This window comes from Diospyros lotus, chromosome 7 (assembly GCF_014633365.1).
Source record: "Diospyros lotus cultivar Yz01 chromosome 7, ASM1463336v1, whole genome shotgun sequence".
In the NCBI taxonomy this organism is placed as follows: domain Eukaryota; kingdom Viridiplantae; phylum Streptophyta; class Magnoliopsida; order Ericales; family Ebenaceae; genus Diospyros; species Diospyros lotus.
In genome coordinates, this window is record NC_068344.1 from 37672730 (window position 1) to 37697723 (window position 24994).

Sequence of the window (24994 nt, forward strand, 5' to 3'; positions counted from 1 at the left end):
GCCCATTTAATGTTGTTGGGACGAACTGTTTATGTAACCCCACCCTATTAAATGTTAATGATATTTTTTTATTATATGAATAGAATGTTATTTGCTAATGTTAAATGTTAATGTTGTGCATCCCAGTCTTCCTAAAGGGTTAATTGTTAAGGGTTTAGGGTTTAAAATACAATGTGAAATACGGTGTAACAAATTCTATCATTTTATTGATCATAAAATGTTAAGTATCTGTTAATCACAGCGCTAATGCCCCCATCGTCCTTGTTGTCCCACACCAAGTACACCATTAGAGCGTTATCCAACAGATTACTATACCAACCGGACACCTCACTATCCTCGTCCCTAATCTAACAACCGGACACAATCGCCGGCATTAATCCAGATAAACCGATTAAGTACAATGAGGGACCCGATCGAGCGATCAGCAAAATTACAAGTCTGTCGGCACACCACACGAAACCTATTGATCATATCACGGGATTAGGTCGTCGATGAACACAACGGTTGTAAGTCCGGCGTGGTTGTTTGTACATCGTGCTGGAGCAAGCCCAACCCAGTCACAACACCTGGCCCGTTTGACGTGTTTGATGTTGGGATCGGGACCATCCGATCGTTTATGGGATGCCACATCCGCCGTGATATGATCAATAGGTTTTGTGTGGTGTGTCGACAGACCGCCCTATCGGGTACCGCATTGTACTTAATTGGTTTATCCGGGTTAATACCGACTGATTGTGTCCGGTCGTTAGGTTTGGGGACCATGACGGTGAGGTGTCCGTTCGGTATAGTAATTTGTTGGATAACGCTCTAATGGTGTACTTGGTGTGGGACAACAGGGACGATGGGGGCATTAGCGTTGTGATTAATGGCCATTGAACATTTTATGATTAATAAAATGATGGAATTGTTACATCGTATTTCACATTATATTTTAAACCCTAAACCCTTAACAATTAACCCTTTAGGAAGACTGGGATGCGCAACATTAACATTTAACATTAACAAATAACATTTCTATTCAATCATAATAAAAATATCATTAACATTTAATAGGGCAGGGTTACATAAACAGTTCATCCCAACAACATTAAATGGGCTTGACATGAAATTGAAATAATATAGCACCCATGACCCAACTAACATGATTGTAACCAAATTTCTTAAACAACTATAGTATATGATTTTTCTATATCTATATAGGTATATATCAGAAACAGAAGATGCAATTTTTTCCTCTTGACTTTTCCACTGCTGAAAGTTAATGTGGGCCTCCAAAAATGGGAGATGCTACATATCAAGGAGCACCATCTTTGAAAGTATATAGCCAGTGGTTTTTGTATTAGTCATTTAACTGCTTGTACTCATGCTGAGATTGTGATGGATGGGCAATGTATCATTTAATCTTGTCTTATGCAGGGGGCACAAATGATTGTGCTGGGTAAAGCTTCAGATGGTCGGGTTGAAAGAGAATTTGAAGATCTGGCAAATATGGTAATATTTTTGGATTCAACATGGTGCCTATATTTTACTTGAAGAGAAGAAGAAGGACTCTCTCTCTCTCTCTCTCTCTCTCTGTGGTTTGGGGGGGGGGGGGGGGGGGGGGGGGGGGGGGGGGGGGGGGGGGGGGATAGGGAGAAGGGAGAGTTCATCCAGTTGGATGGCTATATAAGGATTTGAATTTTTATGGAAAGAACTGTTAGACATTTCAACCCAAGGCTTTATGCCATCCCTCTGGCATAGCTTCTCAAACATCAGTTCCGGTGAATAGAGAATATTGAATGTCATTTTCTGTGAGTGGATTACAATGGTTTGCACAAGAAAACATGACCAACACAGATAATCCAACTTGAATAGTTGCAATGTATATTATTTCATTCCTCCGTACAAAGGACAAAAAGGGTACTGATGCACAGAGCAAGCAAGGAAATCTTTTTAAGATTTATAATAGAATTAATGTAGATGCTCTGTTTTTTGTAGGCTAATCTCTCTGAAATGATTGAGAAGCATTTGTTGTGGCCAGTTAGTGTTTGGCATTGTTATGCAACTTTTTTCCTGATCTCATATTACTTGCTTTTAAAACATTTGGCCTCTCAGATTATTCCAGATTTCTTCAGCAGCTGTGTTTAGATTCATCATACTTTTTATTCTCACGGACAACTTGATTCTGATTCTGCAGTAAATTTATGAAATTCCTCTTGTTGACCTTCACAGAAAGTGTTATATAATGAACTAACTATTCTGGGGAGGCTCTCAGCCAGAAAAAAACAGAAGGAAAGAAAACCTATCTGTTGAGGACCACATTCAGTTTTTGATTTGTGACTTGACTCCCTCATATCTCAATCCTTTTATTGTGTTCAGCCTTTTATTTTTACTTTTCTTACTATTTTCCTCATTTCTTTAATAAATTATGCATAGTGTTTTCATGTGCCATATCATGAAATAAAATCTTGTACAATACACAATAACAATGATCAAAACTCTTCAGACTAGGTTCGTGTTCTGTTTGGTTGTTCTGCAAATTAGCATTACCTTTTTTGTTACCTGGTAAACCATAGTATTCTTGTCCGAGGTCTTGGTTTTAGAGATTATCACTTTATAACTTTCTGGAATAGCCTTCACCTGAATTTATCTTAATTTTCAAGGATAATTAACTATATTGCGTACAAGATTGCTCTAGTTTTATTTTTATTCTTTGATCTTTTGCTTTTTAGACAATTGATATGGTAAGCTGATGGAAATAATTATTCTACAATTTGTAGCATAACGAAGGACCAAGCATCAGGATTCTTCTGATGTACAGGTAAATCATATTGGGACAAAGAAAAGATGTTTGCACAAATCTGTTCCTTTGAGAACTCCTTTTTAAGGCTTTAGTGAATTTTCACGTCCTTAACATTGTGTTACCTATGCTTTGATGTCAAATTCACTTTGCAGTGAGGAGCTATCACACATGCTTTATGCTGCAGCGGACATGGTATTAGTTCCTTCCATATATGAGCCATGTGGACTTGCTCAGATGATTGGAATGCGCTATGGAGCGGTATGCACTATCTTGTATAACCTTGTTCTGTTTTGTGAGTGATGGCAACTAGACTCGACTCTAAATTATGCTACATCTTTAAGTTGTCATATTACAACAACAACATATCCAACCTTTATCCTACTATGTGGGGTCGGTTACATGAATTCTAGATTTCCATGTATTTCTGTCTTTTGTCATATCTTCATTTAGGCCCATACACTTCATATCAAACTTTAATGTCTCTCTCAAAATCTTATTGGGTCTGCCTCTACCTCTTTTTTTGACTAATTGTTCCATTTCATCAACTCTCCTCACAAGAGCGTCTCTTGGTCTTCTTCTCACGTGACCAAACCATCTTAGTTTAGTTTCTCTCATATTCTCCTCGATTGGTAATACTCATATCTTATTACGAATAACGTTATTTCTAATTTTATTTATTATTGTATGGCCGCACATCCATCTTAACATCCTCATCTCCGCTATGCTCGTCTTTTGCTCATGCTAGTATTTGACTGCCCAACATTCTGAGCCATACAACAAAACTGGTCTTATAGTTGTCTTATAAAATTTTTCTTTTAATTTTAATGGGAATTTACTATCATATAACACCGTTGATGCATTTATCTATTTTAGTCAACCTGCCTTAATTCTATCCGTGATATCCTCGTGAATTTCTCCATCTTTTTGAATCACTGATCCCAAATATCGAAAATGGTCTTTTCTTTGTATGATTTGGTCTTCTAATTTTATTATAACATCCTCAATTCTTGTATTCTTACTAAATTTACATTTCATATATTCTGTTTTCCTTCTACCTAATTTAAATCCCTTAGATTCTAAATTGTTTCTCTATAACTCAAGCTTAGTGTTCACTAATTTTTTTGTTTCATCCACCAACACTATGTCATTTGCAAATAGCATACATCATGGCACTTCTGTTTGAATGTGTTTAGTGAGTTCATCCATTACTAAAGCAAATAAGTATGGACTTAGTGTCAAACCTTGATGTAATTTTAAGCGGTTCAATATCCCCTCCGCATGTTTTGACTCTTGTCTCTGCAACGTGATACATGTCCTTAAGGGCTTACATATAGGCTATTCAGACTTTTTTCTTTTCTAAAACTCTCTATAATACTTTTTTAGGGACCCTATCATAGTCATTTTCTAGATCTATAAACACCATATGCGGGTCCTTCTGATGATTCCGATACCTTTCCATTAGGCGCCTCAGTAGGTATATTGCTTCTATTGTTGATCTATCAGGCATGAAACCAAACTAATTTTTCGAGACGTTTGTTTTTTTTTTCTGAGTCTCTGCTCTATTACTTTCTCCCAGAGTTTCATGGTATGACTCATTAACTTAATTCCTCTGTAGTTTTCATAGTTTTGAACATCTCCTTTGTTCTTGTCATATTCTTCTACTTTTTTCAAAATTAATTATGGCCCTTATGGTTAAAAGAAAACCAAAAAAATCAACCTTTTGAAACTTGAAGTGTATAATTGATTGATCCTTGAGCTGTTTAGAACATCAAGTGTCAATTATTCACGCACAGTACATCCTTGTGCATTTTTTCAAACCATTATGTGTGCAGTGTTATCATTAGCTAAACGACTTCTAGCATGAAAGAATGGGGTAAAAAATTTCAACTTTCGGCATATATCAAAAGAAATGTGGACCATGTTTTTATTGACAGGATACTTGCATTTACAGTAGACTTGGACTATTTGTTTGTTAAGTGCTGAGAGAAGGCATTTACTGGTTATTTCAGATCCCTATTGTGAGGAAGACTGGTGGTCTTGCTGACACTGTGTTTGATTTGGATGATCAATCTCATGCTGAGATTGCTAATGGGTAACCTCATTTTCTTGTTATAATATTTTACTCATTACTGAAAGTAAGTTGGGTTGACCCCTAATCTCATGCTAAGATTGCTAATGGGTAACTTCATTTTCTTCTTACAATATTTTTACTCGGTAGTCGTTTACTAAAAGTAAGTTTAATTCATCCATATTTACTTATTTTTGGTTGCAACCATTTAAATCAACTTTGTGTAGAACACTAAGAACAGATAAATAACTTGTTGGAAATCTTCAGGCCCCAAATACATTTAGATTGAATTTGTGTAATATATATGCTCATGTATATAATATAGTTGTTAGATAATATTAGCTTAGCAAGTTATCTATGTTATACTCACTCAAGCACACTTGTTGACTGTTAGTGTGTCAAAGTGTTCATTTATCTAATTTCAAACTTCATGGATATTGCATCACAGTTATTGTGATGTTTCTGAATGATCTTATACGTTTTTAGATAAAATGATGTTCTTCTCATGTATCATACAACAATAAGCATGAGAGTTTCCTAGTTTGAAGAAATCATGCATGCTTTGATAGAGAAGTGATCTATTGCTTGTTGGAATGTAGAACTGTAGAGTGAGGAAACTGCTGGCTAAATAGCATAAATGGTTAATGAACTTTGCATTAAGGTTCAAAAAGATCACTGAACTTCAATTTGTAGTAAAAAAATTCCTGAACGATAGTTATTGAATTATGTACTAAATTAAATTTTAACGACCTTTTAATTACAAATTGAAATTCAGTGACCTTTTTTGTACCTGAGTGCAAAGTTTAGTGACCATTTATGATATTTAGTTGGAAAATATTAGACCTTAACATTTTTGTTCTATATTTTCAATTGATGTAACATCTCTTTGTTCTTTTTTGAAGCTTCACCTTTGAAGGAATTGATGAAGGATCCTTGAGTTGGGCTCTAAACCGCGCATTTACCCATTATAGAGAGAGTAAGTACAGAGTCAACTTTCTCACCTCGCATTTCCAATCATGTTGTTTACTTTCTGTTCTATTCCTTGTACCCTATTTCTTCCACCCTTGGTTCAAACTTACCAATGTTCAGTTGAGGCTTTTATGACTGCTTTATTTTGTTTTGGAGTATCATTCATTCATTCATTCCATAATTTTCATTGATCTTTATATGCAGAACCAAATGAATGGGACGACGTTTTACGAAAGAATATGAAGATTGATAATAGTTGGAACAAAACCGCCGGACAATACGTTGATGTTTACAAGTCTATCAGAGTTAGGTGGCAGTGACTGCTACATCTTTGAGGTGGAGAAAGTCTAAGAAGACGTGTGAGTTGAAACAACTGATGTTAAATGAATTACCTTTGCCTCTGGTCTCCTTTCTTCTTTCGTTCCTTGCATATGTTGAGATAGTTATGCTATATTCGGATCTTCAATTTGCATATGTTGAGAATTACCACCAGAATTGGGTGGGTTAGTCAACCCCCTACCCTTTTTATTTTAGCACCACAATTTCACCTCAAAAGCAAAAAACAGCCGAGGATGATTAACACATTTCTCATTCTTGGAGCAGCTCCCCAAATAACACCATGATAACTGATCCAATCCACCAATATTAAGAATATGTACTATGGATGTGACAAGTGCCATTACATGTTTATGTTTTTGGTGCCCATTAGCCATGGCATGGTGGAACTAAAGATTGTTCTTGTTGTAGTTTTTAGTCACTTATAGACTCATAAAAAGTGATTTAGCTATCGAGTCTTTCTATAGGGCTAGACATGTTGACAAACTGGCTTATAGAATAACGGTTAAAAGATTAAAATATTTTTGTCCACGTTACATTGAAAAAAATGAAATATAATGTGGGCGATGGTATTTTAATCTTTTAATTCCCATTCTGTAAGCCTGTTTGTCAATCTATCTGGCTCTTAAGAATTTTCCTTCAGCTATCTAAGCATTAGGTAAAAAGAAAAATTTATTCTATGTGGTCTATATATGGAAGATGTGGAGCCACTTGTAGATTAGTGATCACCAAAATAAATAACTAGTTATACAAGAAGGGATTCCCACAACAGAAATTCATAAAATAAGGCCCAAATTTGAGATTTTAAGATAATTGGCTGTCGCAAGACACTTCAATAAGTTATCAAGGAAGTGACTTCTACACAATTTGGATTTATTTGCATAACTAAGTCTAAAAAAATATAAATAAGAAAGGTAAATAACAGAATATGTCAAGTTGCTTTAAATCAACTAAACAAAATTGCCATGGTAAATCAATATAGTATTTTTGATCAATTAATGTAAGAAAATAAATTAAAATATTACAATTATTATTATATTTTAGATTTTCGCATGCACTATTATCAAATTCTATTTTAGATTATTATTAAATTATTTAAGCTACAAATATAAATTTATTAGAATAATATATATTAAATATCAATTATCTCATGCATACGATAATAGATATTAAATAAATTATTATAAAATATAAATATAAAATTTAAAAAATAAAAATACAAATACGAAAATAGAAGGGAGGGTTTCCCGCCCATGCCGATGCCGTCCCACAGGCATCTTTAGCCGAGGTATCATCACGTGGGCCTCGACGCTTCTTCCTTCACACAGAGGAAGAGGAAGAAGAGGAAAGAAGGAGAGAGAAATGGATGCTTCATACCTTGTTGGGAGGGGAATTGCTTGGAAATGTCAATCTAGGCCAAGCAGAAGAAGCATAGAAGGCGGATTGCTGCTCGTGCACTTCAGGTAAAATTTCATATTCAATCTCTTGCATTCAATTCTCAAGTCGGATTGCTCAACCGTTTGATCCACAATCTTTTGTACCGTCGCTTGCGTTAATCTGTAATCTTCCGTTAGGGCATTGGCTACACGATAAATCGGTGTCTTTTAATTTGACACTTTCAATTCTCCTAGAGCATCTATTGATTTGGTAGATCTTCAATTGCTTGTGATAAGCTCTATTATCTTGATTCTTGCTTTGATCAACTTAAACTGAAAATTAGTGTTTTAATTATGTCAAAAGAGTGCATTAATTTTTATATTAAAAAAAGAAAATCTGCGGTGGATTTATTAAATTATTTAAATTAAAATAGGATAGTGGGTGCGATTCAAATTTACTTTAATTATCGGATATCGTTGTCGGTTACAAATTATAATTATATAGAAACATTTTTTGTTAAATTATAGGAGACGGAGGACAGGACAAGCCAAAGGACAAAATTGCCCATAACCCATTTGAGTATCAATGCCATAGCCAGAGTGAAAGAGAAGAGACTGATTTTCTTTGAACATAGCCCAATTACCAGTGCTGTTTTCAAAGCCTGAATCCAAAACAGCCTGAATCCATAGTAAAGGGGAAATAACGATGTGGTCAACATCATATATTGGTCCGTCCGTTTATTGCAGCTTAATTAAAGAAATTATAATTTTTAATTTCTTAAATTATAGTTTTTAAAACTTAGAATAAGTTGTGAATTTGTTTGTTATAACTTTTCAGAAATTGTAGTTAAACAGTTGTGGTGTTTGATACCATAAATTGTAAAATAACTTATTTTTATATAATTATCCATAATACTCTTAATAGTTATAGAATGATAATTTAAAAATTAATTAGTGTATATGTATAAGTTTCAAGTGTTATAAAAAAATTATTCAAGCGTATAGAGAGAAAGGGAGGTGATGAGAGAGAAGAAGAGATTTGAAAATAGAAATGGCGGTGGAGAAGAGAGACCCTTGATTGCATGGACAGAAGAGTAATTCTTTGTTAAAAATAGGGGTAAAATTGACAAAAAAATATAACTATTTAATCAGAAGTTATAGAAATTAGGGTACCCCAGTTTTGAAAAAGTTAACTCCTACCCTTTCTAAAAGTTAGTAGAAGTTATAAACTAGAATTTTAAAAGGTAAAACAAACACTACATATCTATTTTTTTAAATTAGAAGTTAAAAATTACGACTTTTACACTGTAACAAACATGCCCATTATTATGAGTAGCAGTAGCAGAAATAGGAAAACACTATATAACAATCACTACAATATCAACTTAATAGCCAAGCCAGAAGACTCAAATTATGTATTTGAACTTCAGAATACTTTGGGCACAGATATCATGGAATTTTATTTTTTATTTTTTTTGCTTTAGAGTTCCAATAGAATTTCAAAATTTCAACAGTATAATCCAACTTGGTTGACGTTTTTACTTCCAATTTCACTGTATCTCTACTGGGTCAACCACAAAACAGAAGATTGAAACCGAAAATCTTTCGTCTAGCAATCCATCAATAGATAATATTAGGAAGTACAGTAACCATAGTTTACAGTTGGCTTAGGTTATAATTGAATGTGCAGCGTTCTCAAATTTTGCCAGAAAATAAATCATGGAGGGAACATGGCAAGGACAAATCTCCATAAAAATAAGTCTCTTCTCCTATTAATGGGAGAGAGAGAGAGAGTAAACAAAAATTTACCAACTCTCCCTATTTGATTCAATTGTAAGGAATAAATACAATGGCACAACAAATACCATAATATATAATATATGAAGGACAAAAGTGAGTTAAGTAAAAACAAAACAATCAACACCTGAGAGATGCAATTTTTAACGTGAAAAACTCATTTTAATGTGAAAGGGTAAAAATCACGAGACCCAATGGTCTATTTCAAAAATTTCATTATGAATAATAAACAACTACAAGTGATTATTCAGCAACAATAGTAGATACATAACCCCAAATTAGCTAGTTGTTATGAACAACTCCAAAAAAGAGATTAGAGAGATATCATCGAAATTAGACTGTTGTTACAAAGTACAAAATTGGAGTTGTAGAGCTCCAATAAACGATTCAACTATCCATGTTGAAGTCCTAGATGTCTTTTTTCTATTGACCAAAAATTAGCCCAAATGGACTATGGATGACCTTCCAATTAGCAAATGATCAAAGACTGTTCGTTATTTTTCAATTCAAAATTTTCAAACAACAAATCTTCTCTTCCGAGACAATAATCGAAGTTACAAATTTTAAAATATTAATCTGATCGTATAAAATAAAAAACCAAATTCTTCTACAAATTGACCAAAAATCAGCAAGATCGGACCACAGATGATGCCTTAATCGATCATTTAATTAAACCTGCACACTCCTTCACACAACTCTTCTCCAATTCTTCTCTCTTGTTAAGCAATTGCGCGCACACATACCTATCTCATTCTAAAAAATATGAAAACCTCTTAAGAGTCTTGGACTTCTTATTCATGGGACAAATAAATTCTAGACTTCTCCGCATAGAAAAGGCTCGAAAAACCCAAAACATATGAACATGAAAATTATACGAAATCAATGGTATTTTTGAAGATTATGTTGTCTTTGTCTACTAAATTGATGAAAACAAAAGAAAATTAATGGGTCTTTGCAAAACAAGAGGTCATAGATATGCTCTTGAAAAATGTGCCAAAACTAAAAATTTGTGTGTACCCAACAATGATACAAACATTGCAACAACTTTTTTTATTTACACAAGAGATTAGACCAATAGTTAAAGATCGCGTCTCATCATTTTTCTTATTTAGTTTTTGCATAAATCAAACCATAATACAAAAGAAATTTAATTTACAAAAGAGGCTGCACCTGCAATGGCTGCCTACGTACCCTATGTTCAATCATTGGGGATCAAGCCTCACGTAGTTCTCTCTTTACCTAAATTACATTTTTTTTTTTCTATTAAATCTTAGTGATTCTCGTGGACCCGAATGTTCTTGTGTGGACCAGAAATGGTCCTGAAGTTATTCTTCATCTGAATCCTCTTGGCGCCCTCAAGTTCACTTGAATCCTCCTCTTCTTTTCTTGCTCAGCTTCTAAATACTGTTGACGAAGCTTTCTCTTGATAGCTTCCGCCTTCATCTTCACTTTTTCTTCGCTCATGCAAACAGGCTTCAATTCTTCTTCCTTTGGAACGGAGTAATCTGATCTGGTCTTACGAATAAAGGCACCGCCTTCGACGATCGTTGACACGGGCTTCTCTTTCAGTTTTTGGTCATTGCATGTCGTCCCCGTCACTTTCGTACCCTCCTCGGCAGCCGGCAAACCCACAAGTTTGGTAGCAGTTCCCGGTTGGTTCATCTTGATTACACGGCGGCGACAACTGCTATCCGCCGCTGTAGTCGACACCAAAACAGATTCTTCCCATTCTTGCCGGCCGCTTTCTTCTTTTCCTTGTTTCTGGTCGTCTTCTTCCCATTCTTGCCGGCCGCTTTCTTCTTTTTCTTGTTTCTGGTGGTCTTCTTCTTCTTCTTCTTCTCTTTCGTCGCCGGAATCATCAGAAAGGTCGTCGCAGACTAGACGCAATCTCTGCGCGGGGTTCGGCACTGAATGAAGAATCTCTGAAATGCGATCCCTCCGCGCAAAAAACTCTTCAGAATGACACCAGGTGGCGACCTTGATCCCCCATTCGATTACCTCGAAGATGTCGTTACCAGATTCTTCGAAAAACAGGCGCCATGCGCTGATTTTAAGGGCTTCGAAGTTCACCTTTCCACCCATAATTCCTCAATATGTTTTCTTGCAGTCTTTCACCGCTGGTTCGTCTTCTTCTTCTTCTTCTTGGTTAGATGGCAACAAATCCAAACTCAGATGGAAAAAATGGCAAGATCGATCTATCCTTTATAACTCCGTTTCTATGCTCACTTCTGAGGAAGGTTAGTTAGTTCAAATTTTGAATCTTTGCTAGCTATATAATATAATGTGTTATCTAGTGTGTGCGCGCGTATATATATATATATATATATCTATATCTATATATATATTGGATATTTTTTAGATACAAGATGGAATGCTATGCTTTAAATTAGGAAATAATTTCCATTATAAAAACAATTAATTTAAATACTGGGAAAAATATTTTCCATAAAAATAATTTTTGTATCTTTGCTATATAATTTAATTTAATTGCAGCCAAGAGCAATTCAGTAAGTGTGGTCTATGCAACTGTTGACAAGGTGAGCTCTTTATGTGGATAATGTGATTTTGTTTGTTTTAGTTTGGGTAAATAGCAAAAACAACCTCGAACTTTTTTGTGAATTTATAAATTTATCTAAATATTTTAATTTTATCAATTGTATCTTAATTTACGTAATTTTATCCAATACTTGAAATTAATTTAAGAATCACCTGTCATTATTAATGTGGCAAGTCACATGCCAAAAAAATAAATATATATATATATGAGTGAAATTTACATATATAATTTTATTTTTTATTTTTTTTATGTGTACATATGAGTTCCACTCATATATTTTTTTTTTTTTAATGACAGTTAGTGTATTACATCAATAATGACACATGCCTTCTAAATTGATTTTGGATATTAGATAAAATTATATCTAATTAAGATATAATTGACAAAATTAAAACTTTTAGATAAATTTATAAATTCACAAAAAAAGTTTAATTTGTTTTTTGCTATTTGCCCTTTTGGTTTTGGTTTTAATTATCTGTCTTCTACCTAGTTATCCAAAACAGGGATCATAATATATGGTAATTTAAGCTGCTTTTTGTAAGTGAAGAGCTTTCAGGAATGGCCTTTTTATGTTTCTTACGGAAACTGATTATCATCCGTGAACGTTTATCTTTTTAAATCAAACAGAAAAAATAATTTCTTGTTACAATATTTTACTCATTACTGAAAGTAAGTTTTTTTGACCCCTAATCTCATGCTAAGATTGCTAATGGGTAACTTCATTTTCTTCTTACAATATTTTTACTCAGTAGTCGTTACTTATAGTAAGTTTAATTGATCCCTATTTACTTATTTTGGTTGCAACCATTTAAATAAGCTTTGCATAGAACACTAAGAACAGTTAAAGAATTTGTTGGAAATCTTCAGGCCCCAAATACATTTAGATTGAATTTGTGTAATATATGTGCTCATGCATATAGTTGTTAGAGAACATTAGCTTAGCAAGTGTTTATTCATCTAATTTCAAACTTTATGGATATTGCATCACACTTATTGTGATGTTTCTCAATGATCTTATATGCTTTTAGATAAAATGATGTTCTCATGTATCATACAACATTAAACATGAAAGTTTTCTGGTTTGGAGAAATCATGCATGCTTTGACAGAGTAAGTGATCTGTTGCTTGTTGGAATGTAGAACTAGTAGAGTGAGCAAACTGCTAGACTTTTAACTTTTTTGTTTTTTGTTTTCAACTAATGTAACATCTCTTTGTTCTTTTTTGAAGCTTCGTCTTCGAAGAAATTGATGAAGGTTTCTTGAGTTGGGCTCTGAATCGCGCATTTACCCATTATAGAGAAAGTACAGACTCAACTTTCGCACCTTGCATTTTCAATCATGTTGTTTACTTTCTGTTCTGTTCTATTCCTTGTACCTTATTTCTACCACCCTTGGTTCAAATTTTTAGTTGAGGCTTTTGTGATTAGGGATGTGGATTCGGTTATAATTGAATCAAACCGATTGAAAATCATGAATCGAACCGAACTGAACCATATGTAATAATTAAACCGAACTCAATTGAAAATCGAACTAGAACACAAAAAAACCAACAAACCGAACAATAGTTCAGCCTTGTTGTTTTCGCCATCCACCTAGTGGATCGGTGATTCTAATGATAGGAACCGATCATCGGATTCCCCCAACCATGGTGACCCACATACCCAAAAATCAAAAGCATCTAATGGTTTGATTTTAGTAGGTTCAAGGGTTTGTTTGATTAGTTTTTTTTCATGGAAAATGACCAATTTTCATCCAAATTCTAGCTTTTGAGGTGTTTGATTAGTCAAATTTTTCATGAAAAATATTTTTCAACTTGTGGTCACGTGATGCTTATTTTTTACTTTTGCTAAAATTGATTTTTTCATGGGGGTTTGGAATCAATTTTTTATGGAAATGGAAAACCCACATTGGCCTTTCCTTTCCACCATCGCCTATCAACGGAAAAGAAGGATCGGTGACTGGAGAAGACATAGGTGATGGCCATGGTAGTGGCGGCGGCCATGGCAGTGGGCAGTGACGGCAGAAGATGTAGGGGATAGCCATGTCAGCAGCGGATCGTCCCTTCGCTGCTACATTGCCAATTCCCGAGGTGCTAGCAGCAGCTTGGGTTTCATCTTCGTGAAAGAGGGCGAGTGATGGTGAGCGGTCGAGGGGTGTACAACGATAGTGACAACAGCGATGGCAAGTGATGTTGGCTCCTTCATCCTCTAATTGGTATATGTATATTTAATTTATTTTTTTGAATATTTTGTGTATATATATTTTATTTATTTTTTGAATATGCATTGTAATCAAACACCAAAAGTTAAAAAAATCTAACAATTTTTTGGTAGAAAATTAAGTTAATTAAACACCTTCAATTAACATTTTTCTTGAAATTTAATTCTAAACAATTCAATTATCTAAAAAATATTTTCTTTCTATACTTGCAATCAAACACACCCTAAATTTCAATGTAAAATAAAAGTACCTAGAAAACTTATCAAAAAACCATTGGCATCGTCTTTATCTTCGTCTTCGGCCTTTGTCTTCGTCTTCACCATTGGCAAGGGATGGTGGAGAGAGAGAGAAGGGACGAAGAGATGAGGGAGTACAACTAATGTCTAATCTACGAAGAGAGGACAAAATGGCGAGAGAGAGAGGATGAAAAGAAGATAGACATTGTGGGGTGCCGTGCCCCGCGCGGGGGGGGGGGGGGGGGGGGTTATGGCTACACGGTTCGATTTGATTTTTTGATTATTTATACCAAAATAATCGAACCGAACTGAATAACCAATTTTTAGCAAAATACATAATCAAATTGAATTGCTCCTTTTGAATTTAGTTCGGTTAGTTCAATTTACTTGAACTCTTGGTCACCCCTATTTGTGACTGCTTTATTTTGGAGTATCATTCATTCATTCCATTGATCTTTCTATGCAAAACCAAATGAATGGGATGACGTTTTACGAAAGAATATAAAGATCGATAATAGCTAGAACAAAACGGCCGGAGAACGTGTTGATATTTACAAGTCTATCAGAGTTAGGTGGCTGTGACTACTACATCTCTGAGATGGAGAAGGTCTAAGAAGACACGTGAGCTGAAACAACTGACGTTAAATGAATTACCTTTGCCTCTGGGCTCCTTCCTTTCTTCTTTCGTTCCTTGCATATGTTAAGAATGATGGATTTTGATGAGAAAAAGGAAATAGAAAACCATTCTGTAAGAGAAGCAAGACCTCCATCTTTGGCTTTAATATGGGATGAAAGTGCTAATTCCACACACTCTTAGCCTTTCTAACCCTGTTTAAATTGGACATTTCCAATACATGCTCAGAGAATAAAGCCTTTTGACATTTCAATAAGCAAAAAGGGCAAATTTTCCACTCGTCTGTTATTCTTTATGCCATTCTAATGAGATCTTTATGGTTTCCTTTTGACATTTACAGGCTACTTCATTTTTTATTTTTTGATACATCGCTTACATTTAGGGCAAACAATTGTAAATATCACTCGAAATAAATAGAAATACAGCTGATAAAAGGGATGTCTCAGATGGCAAAATTATCAAACCCATAAACATCCAGAAGTAACAAACAAGAAATAACACTAAACCATAAAGAAATATTATAACATATGCACAATCTTGTAATTAAATGGAGTCAAGCTTACAGAGAGAAATCTTGTTTTTTTTTTTTTTTTGTTGCCCCCTGCGATTAATTCCGCAGGCTCACCTTGTTAACTGACATCAAACAACCAAGGTCAATATCATGCAACACAATGCTAGCCACTTTCCCAATAGTAAATGAATATAAAACACTGAAGCAAACTAAATAAAACAAATCTAAAAAAAAGGGGGGAAATATAAAACTAAGGTATAATGTTTTTTTGAGTATATGAAACTATGATCTTTTGCTGCAATGTTTCATCAAATTATCACCCAAATTGGGTAAAATTCAACAAATTCTCCCCTTCTAAAAATAAATGCCCTGCAATTGGGAAAATTAATCAAATAGAAGATAAAATAAAAGAGTAAGAAGAAAGATGGAAGGATGGGTAAAGTACAACTAGTCAGCATCAGTCACCGATGAAAAGCTTCTAACATAACTAGCATCTTTCAAGTGTTCCTGATGCCACCAAACCACCTTGAAACAAATATAACCAAATGGGAAAGTCCCAGCTTCCAGCACGGTCTCTGTCTGTCGCGCAAGATGCTTGAAATATTGCCCAACAGATCTGAACAACTGACAAATTAAATAACCAAGAAAAAAGCACCCAGAGGGATTCTTAGTCTACAGCAAGGCTATAGGAGATGCATAAGCTATACCGCCTGAAATAAGTAGCAATCAGCAATGTGCTTAAGCATAGCAAGCAACCTCAGAAGCTCAAGATGCATACCTAAGCCTGTCTCCTTCCTAGTTGTTAATGCTTATCGTTTGTCATTTGCTGAAAAGAAACTCCAGTCCCCACTATTCTATTTGGTTACGGGCATTTCTTTACCATCTTCCAACTGGAGGGCTCCAGTGAAGTTTTCCGCAAGTTGACTGACTGAGGCATCAGCAACTGAAGCATTTCTGGCTCGCTGTCTCACCTTCCTTTCTTGGAAGGCTGTTTCCCTTTCATCATAAAAACCAAAATCCTCCAAGATGGATGTTTCAGCATCATGATCCTTTAAAATTTTCAACATTTCAATACCTTGTTCTGGTTTTACCTGAAAGAAGTTTCAGAACGAAGCAACAAATTCAGGTGGATGAACTCATGAGGAGAAACAAAACAATCATGAAAAATTCAAGAAGAATCTTGGTAAACTGACACCATTAAGTCTGGCAAAAGATAAATTATTCCAGACAGAGTGATGGCAACTGGTTTCTACAAAACACAAAGGGGATACAAGTCCCTGCTACATGCTCTAGGGGGAGTTCAAAGCCAAAAGATCTTACAGGTTTGGAGATAGGAGGGTCACATTTTATGAGGTTCATTCATGGGGATCCATGTACAGGTGCAAAAATAAGTCTAAAGGATACCACCAAAAAAGGGTCAAGAAACAACATTATGGTTGGTGCTTTAACATAGAACAAAATAAGCAGAAAACATTTTATACTTGAGAACAAAACAAAAAACTCAAGAGACCTGAAGGTCCATTATCATAATATCGTATAATAGAAAAAGGAAAAAGAAACAAAAGTCAAAAGTAAAAAGGAATACCGAAAGGAATAGCATCTCATGCCCTTCTAAGAAAACTCTGGTGCCATACCTCTTGAGAGTCCCGGCTATGAGTGACAGGCTTATTGTCATTATTCTCGAGGAGTATGTGGCGGAAACAACTGTTTGGAACATCTTTAATTATATGCCATCGAACAGGGAACTGACCACTCCACCTATCCTGTTGCCAGTAGTCTGCATTATTTTCAAAATCTACAGGTCCAACCATCTCAGCCACACCACAGAACTGTCCACTTGCATTGACCTACAAATAGTTGTACACAAATTTTACAGAGGCCCAGACCAATGAAAGACCCCACGTGTTTCGCTTTGGGGTAAATTACAGAAGCACCTATACGTTCCATGAACATGACAAGCCAACAAAAGAAGAGCACAACGAATAAAAAAATATTAAATGCATTTGTTACGTGTAACTACCATTAGGTTTAAAATAAATTTAAATTTAATTTAATTCTAGTAAACTGAAAAGCCATCAAGAAAACTATTGATGAATTACCACCAGAATTGGGTTAGTTAGTCAACCCCTACCCTTTTTATTTTAGCACCACTATTTCACATCAAAAGCAAAAATCAACAGGTTGATGAATGCATTTCTCATTCTTGGAGCAGCTCCCCAAATAACTATGATAACTAACCCAATCCACCAATATTAAGAATATGTACTATGGATGTGACAAGTGCCATTAAATGTTTATGTTTTGGTGCCAATTAACCATGGCATAGTGGAATTAAGGCTTGTGATTGTTGTTGTGGTTTTTAGTTGCTAATTAAAGTGGCAGACTCATAAAAAGTGATCCAGCTATCTAAGCATTAGGTAAAAAAAAAAAACTTATTCTATGCCATCTATATATGCAAGATGAGGAGCCACCTGTAGATTGGTGATCAATTGGCACCAAAATGACCTATTAGTCGTACAAGAAGTGATTCCCACAAAAAAAATTCACAAAATAAAGGCCCAAATTTCAGATTTCTAGATAATAGGCTGTCGCAACACACTTCAAGAAGTTATCAAGGAAGTGACTTCTATCTACACAATTTGGATTTATTTGCATAATTAAGTCTAAAAATATATAAATAAGAAAGATAAATAACGGAAAATGTCAAGTTGCATTAGATCAACTAAACAAAATTGCATGGTAAATGAAGTAGCAGTCTGATGAACCAAAAGTCAAAGCCAAAATATCATTCATAAAACTATTTAGTAACCTCCCTTTGTAATCAACATGCCCATTCATTTTCTTCTTTAGTATCAAGTTTGGATCTTATCATTTCTGCTTAAAAAATAATTTCAACCAAGCCCAGTGTCCAAAATGATAAGATAAAAGAATTTTATGAGCTTCAGAGTTCAAGTAATGTACCGAAAACAAAAGAAAGACTGGACAGTGGTCTTTTATCTCTTTTGCTTCATGATAAGCAGCATCCAGTTTTCTGTTTCCAAGTGGTGTGCTAGCCCAGACACTGTATTTTATACTCTTGTGAACGTTATCTTCACTAAAAGACTTTATGATGAAGAACTTAGCATTTTCATAGTCGGTGATAAAATCAGGCCGGTTATAGAGATCAAGATTAAACCCAGAAATAGATGCACCATATTTACTACGACCAGATGACGAGCTTTCTTCTGTAGCAGTCTTGCTCTTTGGTTTTGAAGCCCTTGGGCCCCTACTGCGATCACTAGGGATACCATGTGACGAAACAAAGATTGAATCACGGTCTCTTTCTCGTCTTCCACCTTTATCAGGAGCCACTCGGTTCCGGTTATTTGCTCCCCAGTGAGACGAGGTTGAAGTATTATAATTTGAGCTCTGATACAAGTTGCTGGGTGGGTAGCCTCTAGCAGATGAATTTGCTACCGGTCCAAACCCATGGGGTGGTCTCTGCTGTTGAGATATCTGAAATCAAAATCACAAGTGAGGTCTACACTATAAAGATTAGCTGATTACAGTTAACAGTTATCCCCAACATGCCGAAAAAAGTCATACCTAGGATAAAGGAATTGGAATATTGGATAAAGGAAGTGCAATTTATTATTAGTTATAATAATACTAACAAAGATTTCCATGTTTATTAATCATTAATATTAGACAAGCAATATTCGGTCAAAAACTGTATCTATAGTGCAAGTTCAATATAAATGAAAGTGTTGACAATATTATTGCAAAACTTGGAGATCAATTCATCCCAAAGAAGGATCAATTATGATATCTTGGATCAATTGTTTAAAAAGAAGGGAAGATTACGAAGAGGGTGTACTCATAGAATCAAGGCAAAACAGTTAAGAGTGAAGAAGAGTCTCCAACATTTTATGCAAACAAAACATCTCTTAAAGGTAAAGCTAAAAGGGAAGTTTTATTAGAGAGCTACAAGACTACCTTATTGTATTGCTCAAAATGTTGGGCAGTTAAGCACCAACATGTATAAAATATGAGTGTAGCTAACATGAGAATGTTATAGTGGAAAGAGATCATACGTAATAAGATTAGAGTGGCACCTATTGAAGGTGAGATGCAAGAGACACGTTTAGGATGGTTTATATGCATGGGGTAAAAGATCGATAAATGCATCAATGAGGTGAGTGAATGACGTGCAAAAGAGGGAGAGAAAGAAAAAAGAAAATTTAGCAAAAAGCCCTTAAACATGATCTAGATATCATAGACTCAATGCCTTGTAGAGGATAAAATTGTGAATAGACATGGCTGAAGATCTAGAATTCATGCAAGCCAACGCCACCTAGTGACAAGTGAGATACATAAATTTCAAAAATATCAAACAACCAAAATTCAAAGTGATAGCAGCCTGTAGTTGAGTGAGATTAACAATTGGACTAAGAACTCTTGACCTAAAGAATGAAATATAATACCCAAAGAAAGAATAACCTATGCAGTTGTGATTCCAGCAGTGCAACAAAATCTAGCTCATGTAACCAATAAAGCTCAGATCCAGTTTCAACCTGACCACATATAAGTAGAGTTCTACTCAAAATTGAAAGAATAGGTTGTATCACAAATCAGGAAAGCACTACTTCTTTCAAAGCCAGATTAACACTTACAGGAATAACAATAAGAATAAAATAATCAATGTGCAGGGATTCTCTTTTTATTCTTTTCAGTAACCACACTTTCTCATATTAAGGCATGCTTAGATTTATTGAAGCCAAAAACAAACCAACAAACCTGCCCAAGATTGTGCTCATATGGCCCAAGTATGCCGTATGGTTGGGGATAAACTGTTGGTGATGTCAAAGGAGACAAAAAACTGCCCGCATCTGAGTTTGATTGATTTGACAATGGCTCTCCAGACGGGCCTCCTCCACCCAAAGATCCAAAGTGTAGATAGTACCCTGATCCTGGCCCAAAAAGAACATTGTCGCCAAGATGGTCTTGGCCACCAGCTCCTGCTGTAACCAGTTCAGTTTGTGACATTGGAAGAGATGAAGTTGCATGTGGCACACTAGGAGAAACTGGCTGAGGGAAATAAGGAGGCACAGGGATTTGTTGGGGAGAGAATAGCTGCCCATCTAGCATTATAGGAGACAGAGCACTAGCCATGGGAGAAAATTGCCCATAAGCCATTTGAGTGTCAATGCCATAGCCAGAGTGAAAGAGAAGAGACTGATTTTCATTGAACATAGCCTAATTCATGTCAATCATGAAAAGAAACATCCAGTGAGCTCCATTAGAAACTGTAAGGTACATTAAAGGAAAAAAGTATTCATGCTAACCGGTGAAACAACTTGCAGACTATTAGCATTGACATAGCGGTTATACTCATCCCAATTACCAGTGCTGTTTTCAAAGCCTGGATCCATAGTAAAGGGGAAAAAATGATGTTGTCAATATCATATATTATTATGGGGAGAAGCAGCAGAAATAGGAAAACACTATAATAATCACTACTCAACTTAAAAACCAAGCCAGAAGATTCATGTTATATCTAGGGTTGCTGGAACTAATTTCTTGGACAGAAATTCTACCACACATGCTCTCACACACTCACGGATTTGATCTAAGGATTAGATTTAATAGAATCAACAGAAAATAAAACAGAATTAAACCAAACAAGAAACACAAACCACACATCCACAAGAACATCAAGATTATCCTGGTTCATGCCATGTGAATGGCACTACATCCAACCTCTAAGATCCTCCCGAGAGTAGTCTTTATTTCTAGAAATCGATCAGTACAGTAGCGGCCTTTCTCTCCCTTCTATTCCTGAGCGCCCCGATTGTTTTCCCCCAAGATTACAAAGCTAACAACCCTAGCCTTTCTCTTAGAAACAATCAGCACTTGTTACAAACAGAAAAATGAGAACTCTCTCTCCATTTGCTACCCCTTGCCCTCTATTTATAATAGTGGGTGAATATCCCAATGAATATTATTAGATATTTATAGTTTAACCCCCAAACTATAACTAATTACAGTTTGGGTTACAATTTCTATCTAAAATCTTCAAAATGAACTCTAGCAAACTGCCATCATTCACTGCTACTGCCATCATCTTCTTCTTATACCATATACTTGAGACAACCTTTAACAATTCAAATTATGTATTTGAAATTCAGAATACTTTGGGCACAGATATCATGGAATTTAAATTTTTTTTGCTTTGAGTTCCAATAGAATTTGAAATTTCAACAGTATCATCAAACTTCTTTTGACGTTTTTACTTCCAATTTCACTATAAAACAGAAGAATGAAACTGAAAATCTTTTCATCTAGCATTCCATCAATAGATAATATTAGGAAATACAGTAACTATAGTTTATAGTTTACAGTTGGGATAGGTTATAATTGAATGTGCAGCATTCTCAAATTTTGCCAGAAAATAAATCATAGAGGGAACATGGCAAGGACTAACCTCCATAAAAATAAGTCTGTTCCTGGGGGTAGACAGTTGTGAGAGTTTCACTTGTATATGTAGATTCTAGCTGATCTGTGACATCATTGGAAGGCGCCGAGACAACTGCATCAGGAGGACTTGTAGAAACAATCCTTTCATCTTTGGAGGCAAGGGACTGATAGAACAGAGCAGATAAATACTAATAGAAGACACTACCTAAGCAGACAAAATACTTTTTCTTTTTGTTTGGTTGGAGGGAAGGAGAGGAATAAAGTATTGACTATCAAATAGTTTACCTGTTCTGTCAAGTTGGGCTCAACAGGTCTGCTACCTGCATCAAATGTCAATTTTTCAATTAATTGGAAAAATATAAGCAATTGATCACCCAATATCGAGATATTATTGCAGGCGTATATCTGAAGGATTCACAATTGCAAGTCCCTCCAAAAGGGCCTACTACGACTGAAGGACTTGCACAATCATTAATAAAGAAAGAGTAAACTTTGTTTAGAAGATAGCATGAAATGAGCCCGAGGAGGCTCTCTCACCCCGGGGGGGGGGGGGTTGTTCTGCATCACTAACAGAAACATCATTGACATTTGGTGTAGGTGACAGTAAATGAAAGTGTCCGTTTTTATCAAGTGAAAATGAGTTCTTACAGAAAATAAGTTTTTTTCATCAATTAGCAATATCAGAATGTTAAGCAAGGAGATAAGTCTAAACCCAATGGATCAATAACTGCAACGAAAGTAATTCTATGATTAGACAGTTTCTTCCCAACAGAATCCCTGGAGACTATGGTGGAGCAGATTATTGGCAAGATCAGGAATGCTTCCAGGGTACAAAAACTGACCCAGAATATGAGTCCGACTACTCATTTACTTAGACAGAATCCAATTATTAATTTCTAAAATTTCAACTACACCAATCCACGACCCCCCACGGGCATGGCGCAGAGATAAAGCACTTGAAGTTTCATATGGAGTATCGACGTTTGAATCAATGTAGCGACTTGGAAGGCAAAATTATTACTAGAAGGCAGCAATAAGGCTGGAGGCAAGTCCCACATGAATTGTGCCGAATGTCCAGCTCTAAGTGTCTATAGAGTGTGACCACATCCAGATTTATCCAGGAGGTGCATTAGGGGGGAAGGTCACCCGCCTGAGAATTAGTTGGGCAAAGTCGGACACCCTAGGTGAATAAAAAGAAAAAAACAGTGGAATGCCCTGTATTTCTTTTCTTGAAAACTAAATCAAAGAAAAGGAAGGGAGGGGGAGAGAGAGAGAGAGAGGGGGGGGGGGGGGGGGGGGAGAGAGGTGTTTGAAAAAACTGTTTTGAGAATTTATTAAAAAAAAAACTATTTCCAGGAAATTTTTATCGATAATAAATAGGTTTAGAGAAATAGAAAATTGCTGTTTCCAGAACTTCTAAAATCATTCTCGCATGATGTACAGGACCTTCCTAAGTCAAGGAATTCTGGTAAGCAAGGGAAATTCAAATAGAGATGTATTTCGAAGTTGATTGAATACAAAAGCTGCTGCTCAAAATGGAAAATAAACGCCCTTTTATCTTACGAGCGTGAACAAACAACCCATAACTCGATTGGTGATTGTCTCGATCAAAAAGAAGAGTAACTGTTTCACTTGGAAGTCTGATTTGTAGTCTATTTACTAAATTCAGTACAGCAAATTTCAAAAACCCTAATACGCTGCTTGAAACATAAAACCAATTAGGATATAATTGAGTTAGCGAGGAGCATACGAAGAAGCACCTTTGGTTAAGTATCCAAAATTTGCCACACAAGAACAGTAACTCCAAATCTCAGAGTTCAGTTAATGAACGAAAGAATCGAATCTACAATACCAAGCGGCCATTCCGATGAGACTCCATCAGACAAACATTAAACAGAAATTTGCGGTCCCAAAACAAGGACACATAGGGCGAGATTGAGCGCGTACCAGGGGGAGGAGGAGGAGGAGGCGACGGGGACGCGGCGGAGATTGGATCTCGACGCCCTTGTTGAGTGGCAGCTGCTGCTGCCGCCTCTTCTTCTTCCATCAACAACAATTCAACCGGAAAGCGCACGGAAACTGCGAATCTGAATGCGAATCTGAAACTTGTTCGAGCGAAGTGAAGAGGAAAAGCTCAAAGCGAAGAGGCGAAATCAAAATCAAAATCTCGGGCGAGAAGGGGGAAGGGTTTTAGAAATGTGCTTCAATTGGCATCTTCGCGTCGCTCCGTCAAAGTAAATGATTTCTTTATTTGAGAGAGAGAGAGAGAGGGGGGCGAGCGAGCGAGAGAGAGAGAGAGAGAGAGAGAGGGTTTTAGCCTTTTAGGAATAAAATAAAATCATTGTCGGGCTTTTTCAGAGGTGGGCTTGGAAATTTAAGATTGGGCTCTATTCGCGCTAGGCCCGGCTTGGTCCGTTGGCTAACTGGTAATTATATAAGATGGGCCTGGCCTGAGCCAAGTATAGATAATTCAATATGGCTTACATGAACGAGGCTCATCAAATCTTGTCTCACTTGTAATGTAATACTAGATGTTGTGAGATCAATTTGATACTCAATGTTCCTTTTTTTTTTTTTTTTTATGATTCAAGTGTTCGAGATTCGTCCGAATAATTCTAAAGAGAGTAATTTTCTTCCCTAATTTGACATCCGATAAATTTAGATGCGGTCACAGTCTATACATATTTGAAGTGAATTTTTGAAAAATGACTATCTTCGCCATAAACCCCACCTTTACGTCGTTCGGATGGGATCTCCAAGGGCGATAGGCACACCATAACTTTGTCTCCACATGGACAACTTATCTTTCAGCTTTACTACTACTGACTTCCAACTAATATTTTTTGTGATTTTCAACTGTGTCATAGATAGTGATTGTTCTTATCACTTGTAAATGTCATTTAAGTTATGTGTGAGAGTATCATCAATTCATTTGATCTTAAAGTCTACTTAAAGCATGATTCCCCAGAATATATGTAGCACTCGGATAAATAATATATTAGTGTCAATTTGGTGGGTTACGAATTTGATTTTCATCTTACGTAAGGGTCAAA

General features: G+C 35.7%; 2 protein-coding genes across 3 annotated transcripts; one reads left to right on the plus strand and one right to left on the minus strand.

Moving 5' to 3' along the window:
• The first annotated feature begins 135 nt into the window (after nt 1-135).
• Nucleotides 136-6454, plus strand: LOC127805799 (probable starch synthase 4, chloroplastic/amyloplastic). Its single transcript, XM_052342584.1, has 6 exons — nt 136-1491; nt 2760-2800; nt 2935-3040; nt 4792-4874; nt 5753-5826; nt 6024-6454. Exons 1-6 carry the CDS (start codon nt 1411-1413, stop codon nt 6137-6139), a joined length of 501 nt encoding a protein of 166 aa, XP_052198544.1. The 5' UTR covers nt 136-1410; the 3' UTR covers nt 6140-6454.
• Nucleotides 6455-15724: 9270 nt separating this feature from the next.
• LOC127806601 (YTH domain-containing protein ECT4) lies at nt 15725-24220 on the minus strand. Of its 2 annotated transcripts, XR_008024449.1 has the most exons (9): nt 23889-24220; nt 22227-22261; nt 21949-22105; nt 20810-20886; nt 20262-20720; nt 18447-18980; nt 17120-17332; nt 16264-16576; nt 15725-16109 (listed from the first exon to the last, which is right to left on the minus strand). XR_008024449.1 is itself a non-coding variant. In XM_052343986.1 (8 exons), exons 1-8 carry the CDS (start codon nt 23986-23988, stop codon nt 16340-16342), a joined length of 1812 nt encoding a protein of 603 aa, XP_052199946.1. In that variant the 5' UTR covers nt 23989-24220; the 3' UTR covers nt 15725-16339. The 2 variants fall into 2 exon arrangements, 1 of the variants encoding a protein (XP_052199946.1); XM_052343986.1 differs by having other exon boundaries at nt 15725-16576.
• Between the last annotated feature and the right edge of the window lie 774 nt (nt 24221-24994).